The sequence below is a fragment of the Diceros bicornis genome, unplaced genomic scaffold, assembly GCF_020826845.1.
Source record: "Diceros bicornis minor isolate mBicDic1 unplaced genomic scaffold, mDicBic1.mat.cur scaffold_67_ctg1, whole genome shotgun sequence".
Classification (NCBI taxonomy): Eukaryota; Metazoa; Chordata; class Mammalia; order Perissodactyla; family Rhinocerotidae; genus Diceros; species Diceros bicornis.
Window position 1 is genome coordinate 1625032 of NW_026691553.1, and position 26234 is coordinate 1651265.

Here is a 26234-nt window from a genome sequence, read left to right on the forward strand (position 1 = left end):
ACGACACACTCACTCCCAGCCCCCGAGTGACAGATGAGACAGACGTGGCCTGCTGTGGGCAGCGACAGTCCCATGGGGGCGGAGTCCTAACAAGGATGCTGAGTTTGGGAGACCGGCCAGGGAAAGCCCTGCTCTCTGAGGACGGGGCATCAAGGGGTGCTCACGAAGAGGACCGAGTGGGGGTCCTGGGCCCAGAGGAGCAGGGGGAGGCCCTCGCTGGGCCGGGGGCTGGACTAAGGTCAGGGGAAGATGGGCGCCGACTCGGAGGGGCCGCAGGGCTGGCTGAGATCCAGGCCGCGTCTCTTTTGTTCTCTGCACCGACACGACTGTAAGCGGGACACGCCCCAGGAGGCGCGGGTTTGGGGGCCATGTGGCCAGTGCAGAGAGGCACTGAAGGGACAATGCAGACGCAGAGACGATGCCACCGCGACCTGCTCGCTGAGAAGGCGTGCGGCCCGTCCACCGCCCGGAACCACAGACTGGCCTGGGGGCTGCACTTGCTCTGGCCGCCCAGGGGCTCCGCAGAGCCTCCGGTCTGGACGCCGCACACCCTGGGCATCTCTGAAGCCCCCGGCCCCCGGCTCGACAAACCGCCCTGGGCCGAAAGCAAGATCCAGGGCTCCCGGACACCTGAGATTTGCAATTTTATTAAGAAAAGAAAAATAACCTATACAAAAAGGAAAGTTCCATTCTTGCGGGCGGCACGCCACGCGAGGGGCAGCTTTGAGTCCGCGGCAGCGCCCGCGCGCCCGCTAGGCCTCCTGCTGCTGGATGAAGGGGTTGGGGATGGCCTCCATGCCGTCCTGCGGGCAGATCAGCACCACTGACGTGCCCCTGCACACCACCAGGCCCAGCTGGCGCGTGTCCTCCGTGAGCTTGTACTGGTCGTCGGGGTCTGCAGGGGAGAAGGTGGGGTGAGGCGGCGCGGGCTGGGGGCCTGAGGAGGACGCCCGAGACCCTGCCTGGGGAGGGGGCACGAGGGACCCAGATCACCCGACACGCAGCCTTGTCCCCGGGACGACCCACGGACCGTGAGGCCCGGAGGACTCTGGAACAGCCGTCCCCGCCTGCCCTCCTTCTGCAACGGGAACACAGCCCAGGGGACAGTAGGGGACGGCGGGGGACGCCGGGTCTCCGAGCTAACTGGGGGCCCCGGCACCCGAGCCAGCGGAGGCCCTGGGACACATCATCAGACGAGCAGCTGGAATAAAAATCAATCTGGGGCCCCAGCTTCTGGAAAACTGTGGGAGCCCTGTGGGGCCACCGTTCACCCATCACTGGGCTATTAATGGTGGGGGGAGAGGGACCCCGGAAGTGACAGCAGCCCGAGGAGTGCTCTGCTGGGGTCACAGAAACTTCAAGTCCCCGTATCGTTACCGCATGACGTGGGGAACACGAGGGGGCCCAGCGGCATCAGAGACCCGGTCGCAGCCGCAGTCCCACCTCAGACCTGCGGGTGGAACAGCTGTCCTGGCCCACCCCCGCCTCCCTGGAACGTGCGGAAGGCCCAGGGCTGCCACCCCAGGGCTGTGCTGTGGGGGCTGGGTGGATGGCCTCCTCAGCCCAGCGGGCCCACCCTGACAGGAGCAGCTCTGTGGAAAGAACGGCAGCCACAGCCCAGGGCCCTACCTGGGCTCTGCCCCGCTCCAGCTACAGGCTTTCCCCACGGCCCCACTTGGTGGCCCTGTCCTTTCACAGACGATGACAATCATCCGCCCCAGGAGGCTGGGCCGGGATCCCAGCTCGGGGGGGCCACGCTGGGACTCTGGGTGGACCCAGGTGGGAAGAGAGAAAATGATAAAGTGAGAAGCCTCACCGATGGCTGATGCGGCCGAGGCCGTGCTTCTCCCACCAAGAGGGCCTTTCCCCAGTGGCCCCGTGACACTCCTGTGTGGCTGCATGAACCTTCTACTAGAGTCACTCCCGTCTCAATGACACTGGCGGTCCCCCAAAAGGCAAGATTCTCCCTCCCTCCTCCCAGGTCCTGGCGTCCCCTTAATGCCCCGGTCAGGCTGAGCCGGAGAGCCTGACGGCTGACGAGCCGGGGCTGGCCTGACACCGTGGGCTGGTGCAGAGGATCTGGGGACCCAGGGGGCAGCAATGAGGGGAAGGGGCCCTTTGTCAGCAGCAGGTGGTAACACCGGGGACAGCAGGGGACGAGGGAGCCAAAAGGAGCAGCAGAGCAGGCCGCTGGCTCACAGGGGGGTCAGCACCCTTCCGAGCACGCCGGGCGGGCTCTCAGCACCCAGCAGTGCGGCAGGAGCATGACGAGCGGATTGGTAGAACTCGTCTATGTCTTTTAAGTCCCCAAGATGACGGAGGCATGAGCCTGGACGGGACGCTGGGATGGTGGAGATGACACACGCCCGTGAGCCGTCCAGGCCACGAGGCCCGACATGCGTCCCTCGGACGGCGGGGTCGTGGGTTGGGAACAGGAAGAAGGCCCAGCGAGGACGCTTTGAGCCCTGCCGGCACACTCACCTCTCATGTACTCGATGGTGCCGTCCAGCACGAGGTTGAGGAGCGGGTCGAACCCTTTCAGGATTCCACTGGCTGGTAGGAATCACCAGAAGAGAAGAGAGACAGAAGGGCGTCAGGTCAGCGGTCGTGCTCGGGGCAGGCGTGCTTGGAGAGATGGGGCGCCCCCTCCTGCAAGGGGCTCACCCCCCAGGAAGATGCAGATGTGGGCGCAGCCTCTCCAGGGACGGAGAGATGGGGGACAAGGGGAAAGCGAGGGAACAGCCCCCAGAAGGGGAGCAGTGACAGCCGACTCCTAACCGTCCTCAACAGATCACGGTCGGTGAGAGCTTTCTGCAGAGGGCCAGGCGGGGAATGTTCCACTGTGCGGCCGCACAGGCCCCACAGCAACCACCCCCTCCGCCTTCCTAGGGGAAAGGAGCTGGAGACACTAAACACTCGGGCACGGCCGTGCACCAATAAAACTTAACTCGTGGACACAGAAACGCGCAATTTCACGTGATTTCCACAGATCAGGCAATAGTCTTTTTCTGATTGTTTTTCACTTATTTAAAAATTGTAAAAACTGCTGTCAGCTCATGAACCATACAAAGACAGGCAGCAGAACACACACACAACGGACTGTTATTACTCGGCTGTGAAAAGAAGTGAGGTGCTGACACGCTACCATGTGGACGGACCTGAGGAACCCCCTCCGTTCTAACCTGTCTCGTCTCTTGGGCCTCCTTCCCCGGGTCTCACCCAGGGATCCCACACGTGGGTCCCCGCTGTACCGCCCACACCGAGGCCGGGCCGGGCGTGACAGCAGCACCCCCAGGGGTGGAGAGCAGGTCTGCGAACTTCTGCCGTCGGCCGAATCCAGCCTGCCGCCTGGTTTTGTGAAGAGCTGACTGGCACGCAAGCGCGCTCTTCTGTTAAGCACTGTCCGTGGCGGCTCTCACGCGGCAGTGGCAGAGCTGAGCCGCTGCGACAGAGACCCGCTGGCCCGCAAAGCTGGGGATGGTCCCTGTCTGGCCTCTGACAGAAAGAGTCTGCCGGCCGCTGGTGTGGACATCCATCTGCCTGGCTGGGTCTGAGCCCCCAGCCCTGTGTCCTCCTGTCTCCCTGCTCGTCCCTCCTGCGGAATGAAGACGGTGATGGCACCGATGGGACGTGGCTCCAGACAGCGTCAAATGCAATGATGCATCCGGCCCTGGGCAAGGGGCCTGGCAGTGAGCCCGCACCTGCGGGTCCGCCCCCTCAGCGGAACACAAGCACTGCGCAGGCAGGATTCTAAGGCGGAGCCGACATTCCCCCGCCCCGGGGAACACGCCTACATAACCCCCTCCCCTTGAATGCGGGATGGGACCTGTGAACCTGATGGGGTGTCGCTCCGTGATTAGGTTATGACAAAGACAAAGGGCTCTACAGATGTAATTAAGGTCCCCAAGTCAGTCAACTTTCAGTTAACTAACGTAAAGGAAGACTACACTGGCTGGGCCTGACCTGATCAGGTGAGCCATTAAAAGAATGGGCACTTTCGGGCCGGCCCCGCAGCTTAGCGGTTAAGTGCGTGCGCTCCGCTACCGGCAGCCCAGGTTCGGATCCCGGGCGCGCACCGACGCACCGCTTCTCCGGCCATGCTGAGGCCGCGTCCCACATACAGCAACTAGAAGGATGTGCAGCTATGACATACAACTATCTGCTGGGGCTTTGGGGAAAAAAAGGAGGAGGACTGTCAATAGATGTTAGCTCAGAGCCGGTCTTCCTCAGCAAAAAGAGGAGGATTAGCATGGATGTTAGCTCAGGGCTGATCTTCCTCACAAAAAAAAAAAAAAGGAAAAAAAAAATGAGCATTTTCTGAAAAATGAGAGATTTTCCTTCTGGCCTTGAAGGAGCAAACTGCGAGCTGTGGACAGAGTCGTGCGGAGGGCAGCAGGCAGCCTCGGGGAGACGAGAGCGTCCCTGGCCAGACTAGCCAGAAAATGGGGCCCCAGTCCCACAACCGCAAGGAACTGAATTCTGCCAACACCAGTGGACTTGGAGGAGGCCCCCGAGCCTGAGAGGACGGACCCCAAGAGACGCTCCTTTATCACAGTCTCATAGGGGTCCTTGAGCCCGAGGCACCCAGACTCCCGACCCACTGACACCACAAGACAACAAATTGGTGGTCATTTACTCCCCAACGTAGAAAACTAACACAAGCACCCTGCAAAGCAACAGCCCACAAGTCCCAGGGCCAGCACGTGGGGATGGAGCAAATACCCGTTCAAATTCAGAGTCTCAGTTCCGCCAGTACCCAGACCCGCAGGCACTGTGTTCTAACCACTCTGACACCATCCAGCTGTCCACACCTCAGGGAGAGGGGTCTGGATGACTGTCTCGTGAAATGAAACCTACGGTCAGAGTGGCAGCTGAATAAATGAAATGTTGACCGGATGCTATACATGGCGTGTGTCTTTAACCCTTTCATCCCCACTGCCACTCGCCAAGGTAGGCGGTGTTAACAGCCTGTTTGACAAATGAGGAAACTGACCCTCAGAGAGGGTAGCAACTCACCCCAAGACCTACAGCCAGTGACCGGAAGACCTGGGGCTCTAACTCGAGCCGTCTGGAGCTCGAACCCGGAGGGCCAGGCTGCAGAGCGGCTGCCCCACCAAGAGGCAGCACTCCACCCTGTTCCTGCCCTCTCCTCACCAGGGGGTGACGCAGAGCTAAGCATCGTGTCAACCGGCATCAAGCTGCAAATGGTGATAGGCGCTACCAGGGGCTTCTAACACAGGGGCCTGACTTGGGGTGGAGGGTCAGGCAAGGCTTCCTGGAGCAAGTGTCTCGAGCTGACAGCAGAGAAACAACTCTGCGGTTAAGCTGGTGATGAGGTGACCTGGTAACAGCACTCCAGGCACAGAGAAAACGTGTCCCTTCACTGCCCTGTGGCAGTCAGAGCTCCCAGAGAGACAAGAAGTCGGTCCCTTACCCTGGGACCACGGGGAACAAGGCGATCCGATTTGTCTGTTAACAGGTCTCTCTGGCAGCGGCGTGGGCCGTGGTTCTCAACTGGGGCCATGTTGCCCCCCCCCGGGGACACTGGGTGATGTCTGGGGACATTTTGGTTGTCAAAACTGAGAGATGCTCCTGGCATCGAGTAGGTGGGGGCCGAGGATGCTGCTCAACCCCCCGCAGTGCCCAGGACAGCCCCACAGAGAATGACCCGTCCCGGCTGTCCGAAGCGCCGAGTCTGGGGAACCCTGGGGTGGGGGGCTCGGCGAGGAGCTGGGGCAGCCGCGGGGGCGGGAGCTGGACAGACAGGCCCGCAGGGGAGGCAAAGCCGTGGATCCCAGCCCCGGCTGCACCACTGTGGCTCTGAGTTAAGTCCGGTCCCTTTTCCGTGCCTCAGTTTCCCCAACTGCAGAATGGATTCAAAAGTTCCTACCTCCCGGCCCGCCTATTATGAGACCTATTAGGAGGCCTGCACGAGTTACCCGAGCAAAGCACCTAAGCGGAGCCCGGCATCAGCTACGAGGATCGCTGCTCCTTACTTATCCTAAATCGCTAGGGGCGCGGGCGGCGGGGGCTCACCTTCGCGGCCCCCCTGGAACTTCACCCGGATCGTCTTGTCGATGTACTTGGACAGGTCCAAGATGCTCTCTTTCTTTTTCTTCTCTTTGTCCTGCGGGGGAAGCAGAGCGCGTGAGGCGGAGAGCGCGACCCGGCCCCGCGCCTCCCGCCGCGCCGGCCCCGCCGGCCGCGCCGCGCGCTCACCGCCATCTTGCCGCGCCGCGCCGCTCTGCGCAGGCGCCGCGGCCGCGCCCTTTGACACCCGCCCCCGCGCGCAGGCGCGGCGCACGCACGGCGCAGGCGCGGCGCAGCGCGCCGGGGCGTTGCTGGGAAACATCTGCCGACGCCTGCGGCGGGGACCGGCCGACATGGCGGCGGCGGCGGCGCTGGCGCGGCTCGAGGTGGCCTTCCTCCTCCTCGCGGCCCAGGTGAGGGCTGCGCCGGCACTCCCGGTCCCGCCGGCGGCAGCGCCCCGGCCCCTTGGCCCCCGGCCCCGCGCGGGGCCTCGCCCGGCCCGGCCTGGGGGTCCAGCCTCGGGGTTCCGCGCCCCCCGCGCCCCCCGCAGCCCGGCCGTGACCTTGCGGGCCCGTCCCCCTTCCCCGCCTCGGGATCTCCTCCCTGCCGCACCGTCACTCGCTCCCGCCGGGGCTGAAGTTGGGGGACCCTTCTCCCTCCCCCGGGCCCTGCCGGGCCCCCTCGGGGTCTCCAACCGCCGCCGGGGACGCCCCCGACTGGCTCTGTGGGCTCAGCAGGTGGCGGCGCCTCTCCGAGCCTCAGTTTCCCTCCCCCCGCGATGCTAGCTCTATCCCCCAGGGTTGTGGTAAGCTGCCCAGCCCGGCGCCCGGTGCCTGGCAGTGTTGGGGAGCCCAGCCCTGGAGTGGGGTCGAATCGCCGCCCCGTTTTTTGCTCCGTGACCTTGGGTGGGGGAGTCCCCCGCGTTGGGCATCCGTCGCTTGTCCGCAGGAGTGCAGCGTGGACTCCGCGAGACGATGCATGGGGTGATGAACGTGCAGCGTGCTGCCACTTTGTTACTTGGCGTTAGGGGTCTGCGGGGCCAGGGGGTGACTGACCACGAGAGGCCGATGCACCTTGTCATAAGCGCATCTTTTATTTCCCTCTCCTTTGGGTGCCGGAGCTCAGAGAATGGTGTCCAGCCGCCCTACAAACGAGGCCATTAACCTTGACCCGTTTCCTCCAGCTCAGTGCCACCTCTCTGCTATAGCTCCTGGTGGCCGGTGTTCTCCCTGTGGCCACTGTTCTCCCTGTGGCCACTGTTGTCCCCCACGTCCCCGGTCCATTCTCGACACAGCAGGAATCATCTGTTTCAAAGTGTGTCGGCTCTTGTTGCGTGCAGACCAGAGCCTTCCAGTGGCTTCCCAGTGCATTTGGGAGGCCTCTGTGATCTGGCTGCTCGGGAAGCTTCCCTCCCTTTCCGGCTCTAGTTTATTGAAGGCGGTCTGCTCTCTGGTCTTATCTGTTTTCCTGGAATGCCCCTGGCTTCCTTCTGGTCTCAGCTTCCCTGTCCCTCCCGCCTAGGAGCTCTCTGGGACACCTCTCCCCAGCCGCTTCACTGGCCCCTGGCCTTCCCCTAACTCTGTTCACTCATCTTCCTCGCCAATCTGGACAATTCTAGGGCAGAGACTTTGAGCTCTCCAGACATTTGTTTTATTTTATTTTTTTGTGAGGAAAATCAGCCCTGAGCTAACATCCATGCTAATCTTCCTCTTTTTGCTGAGGAAGACCGGCTCTGAGCTAACATCTATTGACAATCCTCATCCTTTCTTCCTTCCCCAAAGCCCCAGTAGATAGTTGTGTGTCATAGTTGCACATCCTTCTAGCTGCTGTATGTGGGACGTGGCCTCAGCATGGCCGGAGAAGCTGTGCGTCGGTGCGCACCCGGGATCCGAACCCGGGCTGCCAGTAGTGGAGCACGCGCACTTAACCGCTAAGCCACCAGGCCAGCCCCAGGCATTTTGATTGAGGGAAAAACAAGAGGTGGATGAAGGGTCATGAGAATAGCGTGAAAGGAGCGAGCAGATTTGTCTGGGAAGGCTTCTCAGAAGCAGTGGCAGCAAAGGAGTGTTCTGAAGGATGAGTAGGAGTTTGCCCAGATGCGAAGAAAGAGGGAGGGTGTAGCAGGGCCAGAGGTGTGAGGGCTGATGATTTATTTGGGGACGATGAGGATTCCGCTGCACTGGTGTATAGGGTGGTACAGTGCTTATACCTCAGAAGGATGTCACCCCGAAGGAGGCCCTTCAGGTGCACATGAAGGGAGGCTGAGGTCCCCGCCCAGCTGGAGGGCGGGGGAGGGGGCAGCACTGGGAGTGGCTCCAGGCAGAGGGTAAAGGGGGGCGAGCAGGTGGCCTCCCTGGGCTGCGCAGGTCAGAGCCAGGTGGTGGGAGGCTCACGATACTGACGTGCTTGGACTTTATGGCAAGCAGGCTGAGGATTTTGAACTTTACCTTGCACGTGGGGAGCCAAGGAGCCTGCAGGAGAGAGTGAGGGGAGCAGCTTCCTGGAACAGAACCCTGGTCTGCACTCCCTGAGACAGGACGGCGCCCTTGGTGGCTGGGTGTGGCTCTTCGTGGTGCCCAAGAATAAGACTAGGTCTCCACTGGGAGGAGGCTGCTTGCTGACAGCCCTCAACTCATTTGCTACCGTTTTGTGACCCTGGCCAAGGGTCTGACCTCCCCAAGTATAGCCACCTTCCCCAGTTGTTACAGGACGCACAGAGAGGCCCGAGTGGAGGCTGTTACTCAGCAGGTTGGAACTGATGTTAGTGCCCTCCCTGCCCCTCCTCTACCTTCCTCACCTCCTGCACCTGTTTCCCCTGCCGTCCTGCGCCTGCCCCCGCCCCTCCACCTGCCCCTGCCCCTCCACCTGCCCCCTGCCCCTCCACCTGTCCCCCCACCTCCTGCACCTGTCCCCCCACCTCCTGCACCTGTCCCCACCCCTCCACCTGTCCCCCCACCTCCTGCACCTGTCCCCCCAGCTCCTGCACCTGTCCCCACCCCTCCACCTGTCCCCCCACCTCCTGCACCTGTCCCCCCCACCTCCTGCACCTGTCCCCCCACCTCCTGCACCTGTCCCCCCACTTCCTGCACCTGTCCCCACCCCTCCACCTGTCCCCCCACCTCCTGCACCTGTTCCCCCAGCTCCTGCACCTGTCCCCACCCCTGCACCTGTCCCCCCACCTCCTGCACCTGTCCCCCCACCTCCTGCATCTGTCCCCGCCTCTCCACCTGTCCCTCCACCTCCTGCACCTGTTCCCCCACCTCCTGCACCTGTCCCCCCACCTCCTGCACCTGTCCCCACCTCTCCGCCTGTCCCCCCACCTCCTGCACCTGTCCCCACCTCTCCGCCTGTTCCCCCACCTCCTGCACCTGTCCCCCCAGCTCATGCACCTGTCCCCGCCTCTCCACCTGTCCCCCCACCTCCTGCACCTGTCCCCCCACCTCCTGCACCTGTCCCCCCACCTCCTGTACCTGTCCCCGCCTCTCGACCTGTCCCCCCAACTCCTGCATCTGTCCCCCCACCTCCTGCACCTGTCTCACCACGTCCTGCACCTATCCCTGCCCCTCCACCTGTCCCCTCCTCTCCCCCTGTCCCCCCAGCTCCTGCACCTGTCCCCGCCCCTCCACCTGTTCCCCCTGCCCCTAACAGCTGCCCCAGCCCCCTCCACCTGCCTCGTCTCCCCGTCACTTTCCTCCACCTGCACCTCCTTTTCCAAGCATCCTGGGTCCTTATTCCCCTCCTCCTGGAACTCACAGGTCTTAGAAGGAAAGCTTCTCCCCGCCTGTGGTCACTAGCCTCTCTTAGAGCCCCCTGACGTGGGTGCTCTCATGGTCGCTCCTCCTGCGCATAGTTTTCCTAGACATCCCTGAACCTGCTTGGTGATTGAGATGTGTCAGGTGGCCTGTCCTCGGCAGTCCAAACTATTTCTGGTTCTCCAAATTGGGACGGGCCGTGCTAGAATGCAGGGTACTCGTAGCGCGGGGTCCTTTTGAAGAACTCCCAGTTCCTTTAACTCAGCTGGCGAGGAAGCCGTATTCAAAGCGAAACCGTGCCCTCCCTGGCGTTTGATGTGAGCACAGATGTATTTCTGAACGGAAAGCCAGTTGTGCAGATTGTGGGGAGGAAAACCCATGTAGTATTCTTTTGTGCTTTTAAATGACGTTTTTCAAGAGAAACAGTTTCTGTCAATTCTCATTTTATGCAAATGACACCTTTCCCCAACACCCTGGATCCCATAGAACAGGGGTCAGCAGACATTTTCTGTAAAGAACCAGACGGTGAATGTTTTCGGCTTTGCAGGCCGTATCGGCTCTGTTGCCACTGCTCAGCTCTGCGTTTGTACTGAGAGCAGCCATCAGCTCTCTCTCACGGGGTGGCCGTGTTCCAGTAAAACTTTATTTACAAACACAGAAGGGGGGCCGGACGAAGCCTGGGGGTTGAGGGACCATACACTCTCCACAGTGGCCCCGGGCGAGGAGGTGCCAGGGGGCTCTGAGCGTAGGGTGACCCATCAGAAGGAAGGGGCATACAGCCGGATGTGGTAGTTGGGGCCAGGCTGAGGGGCACCCTTGGGGGGCACTCTGGTGGGGAGAACCTGGAAGAGGGGTCTCCTAATTCTGTCTCAGGTTGAGGGAACAAGGTGAGGCGTGAGGTGTGTGGAGGTTGGCGGGGCCCGGTGCCAGGGCAGGTGGAGGAAGAACACTGAGACCCCTGGTTGGCCTCAGGCAGCCCCCCGCGTGTCCCTCCCGTGAGTGCTGGGGACAGTGGCCCCGTGCACCCCGCTTCTTTGGAGCTCAGGGCTCTGTCAGCACTGCTTCACCGAACACACCCAGCAGCGTGGGCACCTCACTCAGGGTGACAAGCTGAGCGCCAGAGTGACGTGCCGGCTGGAGCAGTGGTGGTCGGGGACCTGCAGCCGGTGCCTCCTGTCAGCCTTGGGGCTGTGGGGTCGGGGTGCCCTGGGCTTCTCTCCACGCCACTGCCACCAGATGCCCGGGGCCTCCAAGGAGAAGCTCCGGAGTGGGCCGGGGCCTCACTGCTTCCGCTGAGGGCCAGTCTGTGCCCCAGGCCTGGTGTCGGGGGCCCCGGTCCACCAGGACCCTCGGCCAAGTCAGAGCCCCCCACCCCGGCCCCCCATGGCATGGTGCGGGTCCCGCGGTGCCGGCTGGCGTCTGTTCTCGTCACACGTCTGTTGTCAGACAGGAGGCTGTTGCCACCTGTTTGTCTCCGTGGCACATTCTTGGGGGAGACCAAGGAGCGTGTGCTGCGTCTCTGTCTCGAGGTGTTCACAGCCCACGGGGAGCACGTGCCCGGGAGCCCGCAGCGTGCAGAGTGCGAGTAGGGTGCAGACGGGCCCCAGGAGCTCCAAGGAGCCCAGGGGCGGGGGCCCCAGGGCCCGTGAGTGTGACCTGGCTGGGTACGCTGGCCCCCAGCTCCTAGCACAGGCTTCTGTCCTGGGAACCCCCTCCTTGGCAGGCCCTGCAGGCCCCGGGAGCTCCCCAGAGTTAGGGCGAGCCTGCCTGGGGCCTCGACGCTGTGAGGCCCGCTGGTGACGGCGTCCTCCAGAGAGAGAGTTGTCCTTGTGGGGGCTCTGCGGGTCCCGGGCGGAGCCGGGTGTGTGGGAGGAAGGGGGAGAGGGTGGCCTGCGCTCAATTCGGCCAGGCAGCCGCTCGGGGGGGGGGGGGGTGCCGTGGTCTGTGTAGGGCCCACCGCGAGCAGGTGGTGGGGTGTTTTTGTGTGAAACGGTGTTCTTTCACGTGGATAAAGCTGCTCTGGGGTTACACGGAAAAGAGGAGAGTGAGCCCCTCCATCCCAGGCCCCCGGCCGCCCCCCGGCCGCCCCCGGCCCTTGAGGGAGGCGTCAGTGTCTCTGGGACACGGTCCTGCCTCACTGTGAGTTCAGATTCGGAGAAGGGCCCCGACGGCTGCTATGCCCCGGCCCGCCCTGTCCTCCGCGGTGGGCCAGCCGCCCTCGTCCCTGCTGCGCCTCCAAGCTCGCTGGGCAACGCTCCTCTCCTTGCAGCCGGCGTGAGCAGCCTGCGGCCCGGCGGGGCTTGGAAGGAGGAACTTGCAGCCGGCCAGCAGCTCCTGCTCCTCCTCCCGGCAATGGTGGGCCGGGCAGCTGGTGCTGGGTGGGGAGCCAGGCTCGTCGTGCTCGGGATCGTGCTTGGGGTGGTGTGGGGCGGAGGGGCAGCTCCTCTCTGTCGCCGAGTCTGCCCACCTGGAGCAGAGGGGCAGCTCCCAGCCTCCCCAGAGCTGCCCGGGCCCTCTGACCATCCGCTTCCTGCTGCAGCGCCGAGCGGGGGAGGTTAGGGATGCTGAGCTGGGAAGTCCCACTGACCTGTGTCCCGGCAAGGGCTGGTCACGTGAGCTGGGCTCTGATGTCCCCCTGGAAAGTGAGGCGCTGGCCCAAGGTCCTGAGATTTGCCCGGAGCCAGCTGGTGTCACCTGTCAGTGGCCGATAGGCAGTTTTCCCAGGAGCCTGTGGGGTAAGGGTGATGCGGGAACTGCTGGGGCGCCGGAAGCTTCTCCAGGCCTCCCGCCTTGTCCTGGGGTCCCAGCTGCGAGCCACCGCCCGGGGCCTGGGGACAGAGCTGCTGGCTCACCGCATTCCCTCCCGGCCTTGCGACAGAGCCGTGGTGCTTCCGTTCTCCCCATCCTGTTGATCCTGGGAGGGCCCCACGAGGTGGTGCCTTCCCTGCCACAAGGGCCACGGGGACGGGAGGGGACCGGACTCGGCCGCCGTCAGCCGTGGGGGGTCTCCGTGGGGAGGCTGGTCCGCATCCTCGCCATCCTCCGTCACCCTCTCCACCGTAAGACGTGTACGCTCGTACCCCGTCCGCCCTGTGGGAGGGAGGACACCGTCCCCAGTTGGGGACAGAGGTGCTCCTTGGAGAGGTGTCCTTGTTTGGTTTGGCCCCGTTCCTGCCGGGCTGTGCGGCCCGGCTCTGAGCTCTCTGACCGCTGCCCTCTCCCGCAGGCGGCCTGTGAGTACGGCATGGTGCACGTGGTCTCCGAGGCCGGGGGTTCCCAGGGCAAGGACTACTGCGTCCTCTACAACCCGCAGTGGGCCCACCTGCCACACGACCTCAGCAAGGCGGTGAGTACCCGCTGGGGCCCTTCCCTTGGGCTCCGGCGGCCCCCTCCCGGCTTGCGGTCGTCCATCTGGCCGCCATCCCTCCGCTCCTTCTCGGGTCTCTGGAGGGCCCCCGGTAGGCTCATCTTGCAGAGCCGGCTGCAGGATGGAGGAAGGACCTCGGCTGGGAAACCGAGGTGGGACCGGGTCGCCCTCGAGAGGCTGCTGGAGCCGCTGGGGTCTGGGGTGTCCCCGGAGAAGCCCACGACCTTGGGCCTCGGGTTCCATGGTCGTAAATGGAAAATGTCCAGAGTGCTGTCGGGGGACAGGCCCTGGCAGGACACCAGCCAGGCCCCACACGCCAGACTGGGCTGGCTGGCAGAGGGGCCCTGAGGGGGTGACAGCTGAGGGCGTGACAGGCCCTCCGCCACCTCTCCCTTCAGGTGCTGCTCCGTGGCCTGGCCTCACTCCTCCCAGAGCGTTAGCCCCCGCTTGGGTGGGGGGTGGACGATTCTCCCTGCAGGGACCAGCACCCCCGCCTACCCCTCGAGTTCTGTTTGCAGTGGACTCGGGCGGCGGGCCCTGGAGACGAGCGAGGGTTTCCCAGGAACTCCTCTGAGCGCACGCTGCCCCCTGTCCCTCCCGTCCGCCTCGTGCTCGGGGTGTGTGTGAGTGTGCGTGGGTGTGTATATGCACAAGCATGGGTGTGCACGTGTGTGTGTGTGCAGGCCCCACCCACCCCACCCCTGCCCTGTCGAGGTGCGTGGGGCCGAGCCTGGTGGGGAGTAGAGGGCAGGGTGGCCCGGATGAGGCTCACTGCAGGAACTGGGTAGTGGAGGGTCAGCTCCGGGGACAGGGTTCCCTGTCCACTCGGTCCCGTGAGGACGTCGTCCGTGCTGACTTCTCCAGCACAGCTTGTGTCAATGCTGCCTCCCTCAGTCTCTCCTGCAGCTGCGGGACTGGACGAGCTCCGTGCTCTGCTCCCCAGCCGACCTCCCGGCCAGAGGCTTCAGCAACCAGATCCCGCTGGTGGCGCGGGGCAACTGCACCTTCTACGAGAAAGTGAGGCTGGCCCAGGGCAGCGGGGCGCGCGGGCTGCTCGTTGTCAGCAAGGAGACGCTGGTACGGCCGCCCTGGCACCCCTCCCCTGCACTGGGTGGCGGCCGCCCGGCCAGGCAGCAGGCCCCGGGGCGGGGGTTCGAGGTGGGAGGCGGTGGGAGTTGCTCTGACTTCTCACCACGTGGGGGGGAGCCTGGGCCGAGAGCGCAGTGGGCTGCGGGGATCGCCGGGGGGCGTGGGCGGCCGCGGTGAGGGAGATGAGGAGTTTGGTTTGCTGACCGCGGCTGTGGACCTGGGCCCTTGGACCGTGGTCTTGGAGGGGGCCCTGTCCTAGAGGAGTCATGGGGTTCAGGGAGATTGCACCCCGCCCCCTGACAAGTCCCCAGCAAGCTGTGGGGGGGCCTTCTGAGGAGCAGGTGATGTGGGCCCGTGTGCCAGCCTCTCGCTGGCCTCCCAGCGTGGACGGGCACCTGATGGACTTGACCCCAAGGTGTGAATGTGAAGGGAGAGCTTTTCCTCCCCCAGCGGGTGGGCCGAGCCTGAGGCCTGCCCTCCCGGCGTGTCCCCCTCCCCGCCACTTGGCGCCCCATGACCCCCCCAACACACACACGTGGGACTGTTCTGTGCCCTCGGAGAGCTGGCTCTGCAGGCCTCGCTGTCAGGAGGGGTTGGCGGCCGGCCCCGTCCTGGGGGGCCCTTGGTGAGCCATCGGTCTCCCTCCCCTCGGCCCCCAGGTGCCCCCAGCGGGCAACAAGACGCAGTACGACGAGATCGGCATTCCCGTGGCACTGCTCAGCCACAGAGACATGCTGGACATTTTCAAGGTAGGGTCTCCCGCCCCTTCCGGGCTGTGGCGCCCTACTGGTGGATGGTGGGCGGGGCCCGTGGGCGAGGCTGCCCCTCCCGGGCTGGCCGGTGGGTGGTTCGTGCCCAGCAGGAGCCAGGGCACGTGAAGGAGGGCCCGCAGCCCTGCTGGACATCAGCAGTGGAGATCGCGGCCCGCAGGGCTCCGAGCTGCCAGGTAGAGCGGCCCCGGCCCGGGCGCCCTCTGGCCTGCGGCAGCCAGACACTCCTCCAGGCTAGCCGGCCGGGCCTGCCCACACGCAGAGACTCTGAGCATCTCTCGTGCTCCTCACTCCCCTCCCGGCCGCTCACACGCCTGGCCCGGCCCCCCACGCAGACACATAGCTGGCCGTGTCTGACCAGAGGCCTGTGTCCACCTTTCATTTGGGGAATTGGGTCTGGAGCATGTGAGCCTCGTGACACAAGTAAAACGGGAATATTCAGTCTGTGGAAGCTTCCGGCAGTTCACAGTAAATGTTCCCATCCTAACCGCAGGCTTCGTGCCTCTCCCCGAGGGAACCACGTCGGCCTCCTGGTCGCTTCCCAGGCAATGTCCACCCTCGTTGACACACAGGCACGCACGCACGCACACACACATGTGGCCTCACGGCCTATGTCCCCCCACCCTCATGGGTCCCTCCGCCTGCCCTCGTGCAAAGTTCATTCTGTCAGAGCCCACGTCTGTGGGGTCAGGCGTGGCGGGTGAGGGTGGGTGGGCCGGCCCTCCAGGACAGGGTCTCCCCGCCCCAGCTCCACGTGGGCCGGCCTTGTCTCTCTGGGCGGCAGGGAACGGGGCGGCGGCCCCAGCCCTGAGCTCTGGTGCATTCTCCGAGGCAGAGTTTCGGCCGAGCGGTGCGGGCGGCGCTGTACGCCCCCAATGAGCCCATGCTGGACTACAACATGGTCATCATCTTCATCATGGCGGTCGGCACCGTCGCCCTCGGGGGCTACTGGGCCGGGAGCCGGGACGTGAAGAAGTGAGTGTCCCGGCTGTGTGTGTGCGTGCGTGCGTGGCAGACGGGTGGCCTTGCACTGGGATGTGAAGATGTGAAAGTCACAGGACTGCCCAGAAGAGGGGCGTCCACACACCTGAGAACATTCTAGAATACAGCTGCTGTGAACACTCACGAGACCTGTCCAAAGGCTCTGAGGGTCCTGCTCCCTGAGATTCTGTTCTGGCGCTGGGGGTCCAGCCCCAGGCCTGCCCAGGGAGGGGCCGTACACGGGAGACCTCACTCCGCAGCCCAGTGAAGCGCACGATGTGGTCAGCGCAGCGTCCGGGGCCGGGGGGTGGTCTCGGCGGGGGTCGAGGGCATCCCACAGCCTTCCGTCAAAGGCTGCCATTGTGGCTGAGCCTCAGGGGGCCTGGAGGCTGCCCCAGGGAGCCGTCACCGTGAGGACCTCGAGCTCCTGGCGTGGTCCGTGGGGTCCTGGGGGCAGGGCCTGGCTCTCCCGTCGGGACAGCAGGGACACGCGGTGGGTGTGGAGAGGGCGGGCCGGCCGATGGAGCGAGCGGTGGGTGGCACGTCCCGGCCGGCGGCCCCTCAGCCGGTGCTGACCCCTGTGTCAGGCCGTCCCTGCCCGTCCTCCCCCTCTCCATGGCCCCGGGAGACGTGCGGCCGGCTGGGCATCCCAGGACCTGCTGTGTCCCCCAGAAGGTACATGAAACACAAGCGCGACGACGGGCCCGAGAAGCAGGAGGACGAGGCGGTGGACGTGACGCCCGTGATGATCTGCGTCTTCGTGGTCCTGTGCTGCTCCATGCTGGTGCTGCTCTACTACTTCTACGACAAGCTCGGTGCGTCCGCTGGCCGCCGGGGGCACGGGGACCGCCGCGCCAGCCCTGGGAGGGGCTGGGGCTGTCCCTTTCCTGGACTGGGCGCGCGTCACCCTGCTGGGGAGTGACCGCGCCGAGCCCCCCCTCACCGCCCGCCCGCCCCGCAGTCTACGTCATCATCGGGATCTTCTGCCTGGCGTCCTCCACGGGCCTCTACAGCTGCCTGGCGCCGCTGGTCCAGAGGCTGCCCTTCTGCCGGTGCAGGTGAGCCCCCCCGGGGTGGCCTCCGCCCGGCCCCTGCCTACAGCTCTGCTCGCTCGTCTGCTTCTGTCTCCTGTGTCCCGGCCCTGAGGCTCCAGGCTCTGCTTCCGTGACGCCGAGCACCCCCCAAATCTCCCGGGTCCCCAGCCAATCTGGCACAGTGCGGGCATACAACAGGCGTTCACTCATTACTGGCCTGGGGCCCAGGGCCTCGGGAGCAGGATGGAGGGGCGCAGCGGGGGTGGTTCTCAGGCCTCCCTCTGCACGTCATGTTCCGGGTCGGGCCCAGTGGGGACGCAGGGGCTGCAGTGGGCACTGGGTGGTGGCAGTGGGTCAGGCCTGCTCAGGGCACCCCGCCAGGGCAGGGCCACGTGGCTGGATGCGCTGGCGGTCCAGGCCCAGAAGGTTCCCTGCTGCCGGGGGCCCGTTCTGGTTCTTACGGGATGAGTGGACGACTGCTGCAGGGTTTGGGCGAGGTCAGACGGGTGTTCAGAGAGCTCGGCTCCCAGGGTTGAGAACTTGTAGGGTGGCCATCCGAGGGTGAGAGGGCGAGGAGGGGACACTGCGCCAGGCTGACGGCTCCCGGGGGCTCCCGTGGGCAGGGCTGGCTGGGCGACTGTCCGCACACCCCTGAGTGCCTGTCCCCACCCGGCTCTGCTCTGCCTTGAGGGGCCTCTTTCTAGAAGCACAGGAAGAGGTGAGGGACCAGTGAGTCTGACAGACGCTGTGTGGCGGAGGAAGGGTAGGGCCGGGGGGCAGGATGCTGGGGGCCCTCCCAGAGCAGAGCCCTGGAGGACAGAGGGGCCCTGGAGGGGTGGGTCCGTAGGAGTCGGGACGTGGGGAGCCAGGGGGCTGTGGGGGTCAGAGGTCGGGGTGGCGAGGGTGCTGTGCTGATGGCCGCCCGCCCCCAGGGTCCCGGACAACAGCCTGCCATACTTCCACAAGCGCCCCCAGGTGCGCATGCTGCTCCTGGCGCTCTTCTGCCTGGCCGTCAGCGTGGTGTGGGGAGTCTTCCGGAACGAGGACCAGTGAGTGCGGCCTGGGAGGCCCCGGCAGGCGGGCGGGCTGTCCCCAGATGCTCCCAGCTGGAGCATGACCTCCCTGGGGCCGTTCGGGGGCAGCTGGAGCTGGTCCAGCTCCTCGGGTATGAAAAGCCTCTTCAGTTCCCTGGAAGCGGTGGCCGCGCGGCGTCCAGCTGCTGCCCGGGCTCAGCTGACGCGCTGCCGAGCGGGGCTGCCCTGGTCTGTCCGGATGCCACGCGAGTCTCGATTGGAATCTGGATCTGAGATACCGCAAACCCTCCCGGCCCGGGTGCCCCAAGTGTGTCCTCCAGGACGGCCTCCACGGGGCCCCGGGTGGGGGGCCCTGGCACCGCTGGCCCCCTCTGCTCCCATCGTGGCGCCTGCCCTCCGGCCGCGGGGTATGCTCTGCGGCTCCCTGCCTGGACAGCGTGCGGAGGCAGGCCCTGCTGCTCTGAGCACTGGCGTCCCCGCGGCCCAGCCTGGAGCCGGGCTGGGCCAAGGACAGAGTGAGGACAGAGCGGGCCCGTCCCCGCCCCGCTGCCACCTGCTTTGCTGACACCATCTGCTAACCACCTTTCCCGAGGCGGTTAAACGCTCTTGGCTGCGCCACATTTGGAGCCACAACAGATTTAACTGGCAGAAGGAGAACGTGAAAATATTTTGAGTCCTTTGTACACAAAGAGAAGACGAAGTCTCGCAGTTAAATCCAAGCCAGCAGGCTTGCCCTGTCTTACAAAATTAGAACAGGCCGTGGTTCCCGCTGCATCTGGGCGCGGGCAGCCGACGGCGGGGCGCCCACCCGGCTGCCTGAGAGCCTTCTCTTTGTTCTTCCCGACCGCCCTGGCCGGGAGATGGTTCGTCCCGGGTTGGGTGAAGTGTCGGATGTGTAACCCGGCTGGCAGAGCCCCGTTCAGGCTGCAGGGGGCGGCAGGAACCGAGGACAGAGCCCAGGGCGGGGGCAGCGGGGGCTGTGACCACACGACCCCCAACGCCAAGGGCAGGAGGGGCGCACAGGGCCGCCGGCCCCTCTGTCGAGCCAGCTGTTTCTTAGATCCTCAACGCGGAACGTCTTCAGCACGAATTTAACTTGCGAATTCAGAAATGTGGACCCCCGCTGGTGGCACCTGATGGTGTGGGGTCAGTGTGGACGTCTGAGAGTGAGGCGGTCTCCGCCCACGCTCCTTCCTGCCTTGTGTTCCCGTGGGACCATCCTGGGGGACTCCGGACGCGCATCCTCGGGGCCTGCCCCAGGCCGGCCCGAGCCCCGATGTCCCACGGGCTGAGAGATTCTGGTGGAACCTGGCTGGGCGCGAGTTTCATTTTTCTGTCATTTAAGAAGTATTTCTGAAAACAGATTTGAGTCTAGCAGATGCACAATCCGCCCCCGTGCCCTGGGCCCTGCCCGTTCTGTGACCTGGGTGTGAAAACCACCCCTGTGGAGGGCCGGGGACCCTGGTGTGTCCGCTTCTCTCTGGCCTCGCAGTGTTGGGGTGGGTGGACAGGGTGGGTTTGGCTCCTGCTCCTGCTGGCCACTGCTGCCCCCCCCCCCCCCCCCCCGTCCCGACGCAGCGAGGGCCCCGCCCACAGGTCTTGGAACCGCACCCACGTCTCCGCAGCATGGCGGGGTCGGGCTAGGTGCAGGTCGGCTCTGACTGCTTGTTGGCTGAGGCGGCCAAGGAGAGGGGGATGCGGTGGGTTGTGGCTCTTGGCGGAGCCCCTGCCCGCGGGTGACCTGCTCTGCCTTCCAGGTGGGCCTGGATCCTTCAGGACGCACTGGGCATTGCTTTCTGCCTCTATACGTTGAAAACCATCCGCCTCCCCACGTTCAAGGTGAGGGCCCCGGGGTGGTGCTGGCTGAGGGCGCTCGGTCTGCAGACGTGGGGACGAGGGTGGCAGCCTGTGTCCCGAGGGCCCTTTCTGTGTCAGCCTGGCCCTCTGAGGGTGGCCTGGTCTTTGCAAGCCGGTTCCTCCGGCCACCTCCCTGGGGATGGGGCTTAGGGGTCAGCTGCAGAATTGCCTCCTGGTGTGGCGGCCACGCCGGGGACCGGAGTTCTGGCCAGGCGGGCGCTGCAGGGCGGTGTCTCTGGTGACAGCTGGGGGCTGGGGTTGAGTTCCGGCTGGAGGAGGGGACAGAGGGAGGAAGACCAGGTGGAGCTGAGGGGGCGGACGCACATGGCTCGGGCCTGAGCACGCGGTCAAGGTTCTGGGTCACAGGTCCCCGGCGGAAGTAACTTAGACGCATGGGCGAGTGTGAGAGGCTCGTCACCCCCCGCCCCCCAACGCCACAGCCAACCGGTCACTTCTCCGAAACCTAGGCAGTCTGACCTCTGCTTGGGCCCTGACCCTCGGCTGCGGCCACCGTGGCTCCAGGGCAGTTTCTGGCTCGGTTGCCCTGGGGGATGGGACTGGTTTGGCTCACTTTCTCCTAAAGGCTCTGTCCCCACAGGGGTGGTCCGAGCCTGGCGGGGGGTCAGGGGAGCAGGGAGGGGGCCGGGCAGGGGAAGAGGGGGTGCGGCCCTCTCAGGACGCCCGCCCGCAGGCCTGCACGCTGCTGCTGCTCGTGCTCTTCGTCTACGACGTCTTCTTTGTGTTCATCACGCCCTTCCTGACCAAGGTGCGTGCCCGCCCGCGCCCCCGCCCCGCGCCCCCGCCCCGCCCCTGCCCCCGCTCTGACACAGCCCCCCCCCGTAGAGCGGGAACAGCATCATGGTTGAAGTGGCCACCGGGCCCTCGGACTCGGCCACCCACGAGAAGGTACGTGGCGGCTGATGGCCAGGGCGCGGCCCCGAGGAGCGTGGGGGGCCGAGCGGGTCCTGCAGACGCCGCCGCCTCGCTCTCCGCAGCTCCCCATGGTCCTGAAGGTGCCCCGGCTGAACGCCTCGCCGCTGGCGCTGTGCGACCGGCCCTTCTCTCTCCTGGGCTTCGGGGACATCCTGGTCCCAGGTACTTGGCTGGGCATGGCGGGTGGGTGCCCCTGGCCCCGTGGGCGGCCAGGTGTCCTTGGCAGTGTCGGGCCGGAGGGGCAGTGGGTGGGGAGGGAGCCAGCGGGTGGGGATGGGACGGCGGGGCGGTGTCCGGGCATGACCGGCCCCTCGTGGGCTCCGGGGGGCAGCCCTGCCTGAGTGGTCGCGCTGCCCAGGGGCGGGGTGTGGCCTTGCCAGCTGCACTGCCCCCACACCCGGCCCTCTCCACCCTGCCCCGCGGCCTCTGAGCCTTGGGGCATGTGCTCATCCGCGGCCCCGGGTTGCCCGCCGTGAGTCTGGGCGCCGGCGGCCCATCCGTGGAGCAGTGAGAGCCGCAGGGCGGGGTAGTGCCCAGCGCCGTCCCTCCCCACCGGAGGCTGGTCCCCAGCGGGGCTCTGGCCCTCGTCCTCTCTCCCCCAGGGCTGCTCGTGGCCTACTGTCACCGCTTTGACATCCAGGTGCAGTCCTCCAGGGTCTACTTCGTGGTCTGCACCATTGGTGAGTCCCGGCTCGCCCGCCCGCTCCCGAGGCTGTGCTGGGGGGTGCAGTGGACTGGGCTGGGGGCGCCGCCTGTGCTCACATCGCAGTCCTTCTCTCTCATCCGTGGTTCGTGTTGTGCTTTTTCTTTTGTTTTGTCTGCTTTTTGTCTTTTTTGTGTTTTCCCTCGTCTCCCGTTTGTTTCTTTTGTCGCCAAAGCCACTTACACAACGGGACCATTTTCTCATTTTCTGTTGAGCCCCGAAGTATTGTTTTTAATACTTTCCAAGCCCGTTTGATTGTCCCCACCCCGTGAGCTCTTAAGGAAGAGAAGCGGGCTCGCACACTCACGCACACACTTGCACCCACACTCATACACGCACTCACACACGCACTCACACACTCAAATCCACGTGCCCCCTCTGCAGAGAGCTGGGTGGGCGGGGGCTCTCCCTCCCCCCGCCCCCCGTCATGGGGGTGCAGAGTGCACCGGTCCCACAGCCCCAACACCAGTGGAGGGGGGCCCCCGTGAATGCCACTGTGACACGGGACACAGGCAGCCTTCTGGGCATGGTCCCAGCTTGTCACTGTCCCCCTCTTCCCGCCCAGTTCCTGCAGCTGCAGGCTCGCCCCTTGTTCTCCCCTCGCCCGTCCCGGTCAGCATCCCTGCACCTTCCCTCCGGGTTGACAGTCCTCGTGACTGTCCTCGAAGAGACAGCGGCCGAGGGTTTTCTCTGGTCGTTCTGAGGGTCCTGTCACCCAGACCCCTAGATCTTCACGGGGGACGAGCACCTTTATCCTCCACAGTTTGCTTCCACTGAATCACTTGTGTGGGAGACGTGGGTGGTCCACATGACAAGCAGGAACTCCCCCCACCGTGTCCTGGGACGTGGGGGTCAGGTCAGACGAGGCAGCAGGGACAAGTAGACGCCGGGGAGGAGAGGCTGACTTTCTCGTAACTTCTCATCTTGAAGCGATCACAGATTGGCAGCTGCAGGATCAGCTCCTCTGCTCCTGCTCCCCGGTTTACTGGCTTCAGCGTCTCGGCACATTGCTCTGTGGGTTCCCGCTCTCTCTGTATGTTTGTGTGTTCACGCTCACGTGTAAACAGTACATGTTTCCTTGTGAGCCGTGAGCAGAGGCAGACGCCGTGCGCCCTCGCCCCCGGGCCTCCCGAGTGTTTCCTAAGAACAGAAACAGTCTTTTATGCGATCACAGTTCAGTTATCCAACTGGGTTTCCTGATTCTGTATGTATGTTGCTGCCATTCTAAATTGTTTTGTAATTGAAGGTTTATAAAAGCCAGATACCTGGGCATATTTACAGCTTCCTCAGCCTCTTCTGTGATTCCAGACCCTTCGTGCAGTTGCCAGCTGCTGATCAGAAAGCCCCGTGGTCCCCGGCCCCGTCCTCTCCCAGGCTCGCGGTACCCTCGCCCCCTCCTGTCTTCTCGCTGACTCCTGCCTCGCACTCCTGCCTGCCCCCTCGGGACTGGTGGGAGCGCGTGTCCTGGAAGATGCCAGAAGGATCTGTGCACTTCTGGAAGCATCCAGCTCCCGTTGGCTGGCCCCTGTGTGCTGTATTTGTGGCGCTCTCTCTGCCTCTCTGGTCCCCGGGCCCTCTGTCATTTCTGTCCCCGCTTCTGGCATCCCTGCAAGAGGTGGGTGGGGGGCCTTGGACCCCCGGGCCATGGTAACGTGCCATCCGTCTCTGTCCCTGCAGCCTACGGCATTGGCCTCCTGGTGACATTCATGGCCCTGGCCCTGATGCAGCGCGGCCAGCCCGCCCTGCTCTACCTGGTGCCCTGCACGCTGATCGCCAGCTGCGCCCTGGCCCTTTGGCGCCGGGAGCTGGGCATGTTCTGGACGGGCAGCGGCTTTGCGGTGAATACCGGTTTGCTATGACTGTCTGCGAGAAATAATAACCTAATAAGCCCTAACTAGAATTAAAGTTGAGTAAAAGCTCCTAGTTTTACAACTAAACCCCACGACCCATGTCCCGTGGTCGGTGTCTCCCTGTTCCCGGAAGGTTTTGATCTGAGTGTCATGTTAGTGTGGCTCTGGTGGCTCTGAGCTGTCCCCGCGGAGGGGACGAGCTTGTGGCTGTCACGCTGGACGTGACTTGAGGGTGGTGCTTGAACCCCCTCTTCCTAGGGTGCCCGTCTCCTGGTATAGTGACACCCCATTCAGTGGGACACCGGCTTCTGCCATTGAGAACGTGGCACCGGGCGTGGGAGACCACCAAGCCCCTCTGGCCGGGTGAGAGCTGTCGCAGCTCAGGCTGGACCCGGCCACTGGAGCGGGCGACAGGCCGGGGCACTAACTGGGGCGCAAGGCAGCCCCGCGAGTCCACGCGGAAGAGCCGTGGTGCGCTGTCCTGTGCAGGCCCCTGGGGGGGCTCCGGCCGCGTGGGGCTCGCTGCTGTTGTCTGAAACAGAGGAGCGGGGTGGAGGCCCCTCTTAACACAACGTGCGGCGTTCGAAGTCAAGGGGCGAGCGCGCGTCTCCCTGGCTCCGGGGGACACCGCTGCCCTCCCACGTTTGCAGAAGGGGCGCCCTGCTCGCAAGTCCCCGTGGACACGGGCGCTCAGGAGCCTGTCCCGCCAGGAACGGGGACTCAAAGCCCCTCTGGTGTCCATGTAATCTGTCCGCGTGGACAGGGCTTCCCCACGTGTGACGCCCCCGCTCTGCCAGGCCCCTGCAACGTGGTGTTACTGTGTCCTGTTCTTGTGGGTGTATAGACACTCGTGCCATCTGTCCTGGTGTGGAAACGCTGGGGCAAAGCCGGGTTTCGGGTCTCGCCCAGTTAACCACCCAGCTGGTTGGCCTTGGGCCCTCACCGACCGCCGAACCTGTCCCTCTCCCAGAGCCTCAGGGAAGCCCTCCTGGGGTCGCTGCCCACCGTCCTCAAAGGGTCTCAGTCCTGATGGGCGTTGGCTTTGCCAGAGAGTGGGTGGGTTAGTTCTAGAAGGTTCAGGAGAGGGGTGAGATGAGCAGAGATGTCAGAGTCGGGGTTTCTGCCTCAGGCCTCCCTCCTGTGGCCCCGTGTGCGGCCGGTGGTGCTGGGTCCTGGGGGAAGGTGCCTCCTGCTGGGCCTGGAGCCTAACCCTTTGGGGACAGTGGCTCATCTTACCTCCCCTCCCCCGCGGGCCCCGCCAGGGCTCTCCTCCGGCCTCGTCCTGCCCCTCACCGTGGGCCTCTCTTCTCTTGCAGAAGGACCTACCTCAGCCTCCATGGGCGCCGGCCTCCGCTGATGGCCCGCAGCCTCCGAAAGACTCCGACGCCACCGTCTCCCAGCAGTCTCCAGGTGAAGAACCGGTCAGGTCCCCCGTGTCCGGAGAGCAGCCCCCAGAACCTTCCACACCCCAGGAGACGGGGCTCGGCACGCCCGCCCAGGAGCCCGTGAGCCCGACCGGCCGCACCCCCGACCCCGCGGGCCTGACGGGCGCCTCGGCCTAGGAGAGGGCGGCACGGACTCGGCCCCCTTGCTGCCATCCCCACCACACCGAGGGGGCTCCCCCGAGACTGGACCACCCACCCTGCCCCCGACTTGGTGCTCTGGTCTGGCCGATGCTTACGTCGGGGCGGGGGCCCCATGGCTACTGCCCCGGCTCCTCCCCCTTCTCCCTCGCCCCTCCCCGCCCTCCAGCCCGCTGCGCCCCGGCCCCTCCAGTCCTGCTCCGAGCTCGCGTGGCTGCTGCAAGGCCCTCCGGCCGGCCGAGGCCACACTGGGTGAGTGCTTGGCCCGCGGTCTTCCTCTCGGATTCCGTCTGCTGGTACCTCAGGAAGGGCCTGGGGCCGTCCCCTCTGCCCGATGGCTGCAGATCCGCCCGCACCTGGTGCTTCCCGTGCTGCCGCCTTCCTCCGCGGCCGGCCCTCGGGGCAGGAGAGGACAGGCTGGCTGCCCCTTCCCCCGGGACGTGCCCCGCAGAGCCCCTTTCTGCAGGCCGGCCGGTCCAGAGACTGAGAGCCCGGCCCCCCGAGGTTTGGACTCAGGCTGGCGTGGGGTCCAGACCCCCGTCTGGTTGGTAGGGGGCCCGTGAGGAGGGGCCGCCACTGAGGGCTGCAGACGAGGCCGTCAGCGGGCACCTGCTCCCTGTGGGCCGCGCCCACCCCGTCCTCCATCAGCCCCGCACCAACCTCCTCCACGTTCTAATAAACGGCCACGACGTTTTGAAATTCCGGTAGTGTCGCCTCTTGGGGTGCGAGTCTCCTGACTGCCCTTCTTGGGGCCTGGGGTGGGCGCCAGGCCAGGCAGACGGGCCCTCAGGGTCCGTGTGGAGCTGCACCCCGCAGCCCTCGACGGTCGGCTCTGTCTTTCACGTTGGCTCCATCTTGCCTTTCTGCTCCGAGGGCCTCGGGGCCCCCACCCCCATCACGGGCATCTGCACGTTCTCCACACCCCGCCCCGTCCGGGCGCGCCACTCGCCCGGCCTCCAGCCACGACACAGGCGAGGCGAGCGCACTTGTTATCTCGACCGCGGAGGAGCTTCTGCGTGTGGGAGAAGATTCCGGAACTGGCATTTTGTCTTCTACCTCACCGAGGGTTCTCTGAACCTCACGACAGAGATGCCACGGTAGAGCTGGCCGCGGTCCAGCAGCCCCAACGCCACGGCCTGGCCACGGAGCCTGGTGCCCAGGGGCCGCTGACCGCCAGGGCCCTGCCCGCCCCGTCCACGCGGCCCCCAGGCTCACGGTCAGAGAGAGGCTTCCACCGACGGGAAGGGAAGG

The 26234-nt window shown here is 65.2% G+C and overlaps 2 protein-coding genes across 6 annotated transcripts; one reads left to right on the plus strand and one right to left on the minus strand.

Annotated features, from left to right (window-relative positions):
* Positions 1–631: 631 nt before the first annotated feature.
* On the minus strand, positions 632–6227 carry LSM7 (LSM7 homolog, U6 small nuclear RNA and mRNA degradation associated). The gene is made up of 4 exons (XM_058537656.1): positions 6220–6227; positions 6037–6127; positions 2482–2553; positions 632–895 (listed from the first exon to the last, which is right to left on the minus strand). Exons 1-4 carry the CDS (start codon positions 6223–6225, stop codon positions 753–755), a joined length of 312 nt encoding a protein of 103 aa, XP_058393639.1. The 5' UTR covers positions 6226–6227; the 3' UTR covers positions 632–752.
* Positions 6228–6378: 151 nt separating this feature from the next.
* SPPL2B (signal peptide peptidase like 2B) lies at positions 6379–25682 on the plus strand. 5 transcript variants are annotated; one of them, XM_058537611.1, is made up of 15 exons: positions 6379–6443; positions 13009–13128; positions 14044–14226; positions 14898–14987; positions 15844–15983; positions 16662–16804; positions 16951–17047; positions 17956–18072; positions 19815–19896; positions 20606–20680; positions 20758–20820; positions 20910–21009; positions 21450–21527; positions 23228–23388; positions 24717–25682. In XM_058537611.1, exons 1-15 carry the CDS (start codon positions 6384–6386, stop codon positions 24960–24962), a joined length of 1755 nt encoding a protein of 584 aa, XP_058393594.1. In that variant the 5' UTR covers positions 6379–6383; the 3' UTR covers positions 24963–25682. The 5 variants fall into 5 exon arrangements, with proteins under 5 accessions (XP_058393594.1, XP_058393595.1, XP_058393596.1 ...); XM_058537612.1 differs by having other exon boundaries at positions 16665–16804; XM_058537613.1 differs by having other exon boundaries at positions 23228–23455; positions 24717–24779.
* Positions 25683–26234: the final 552 nt, after the last annotated feature.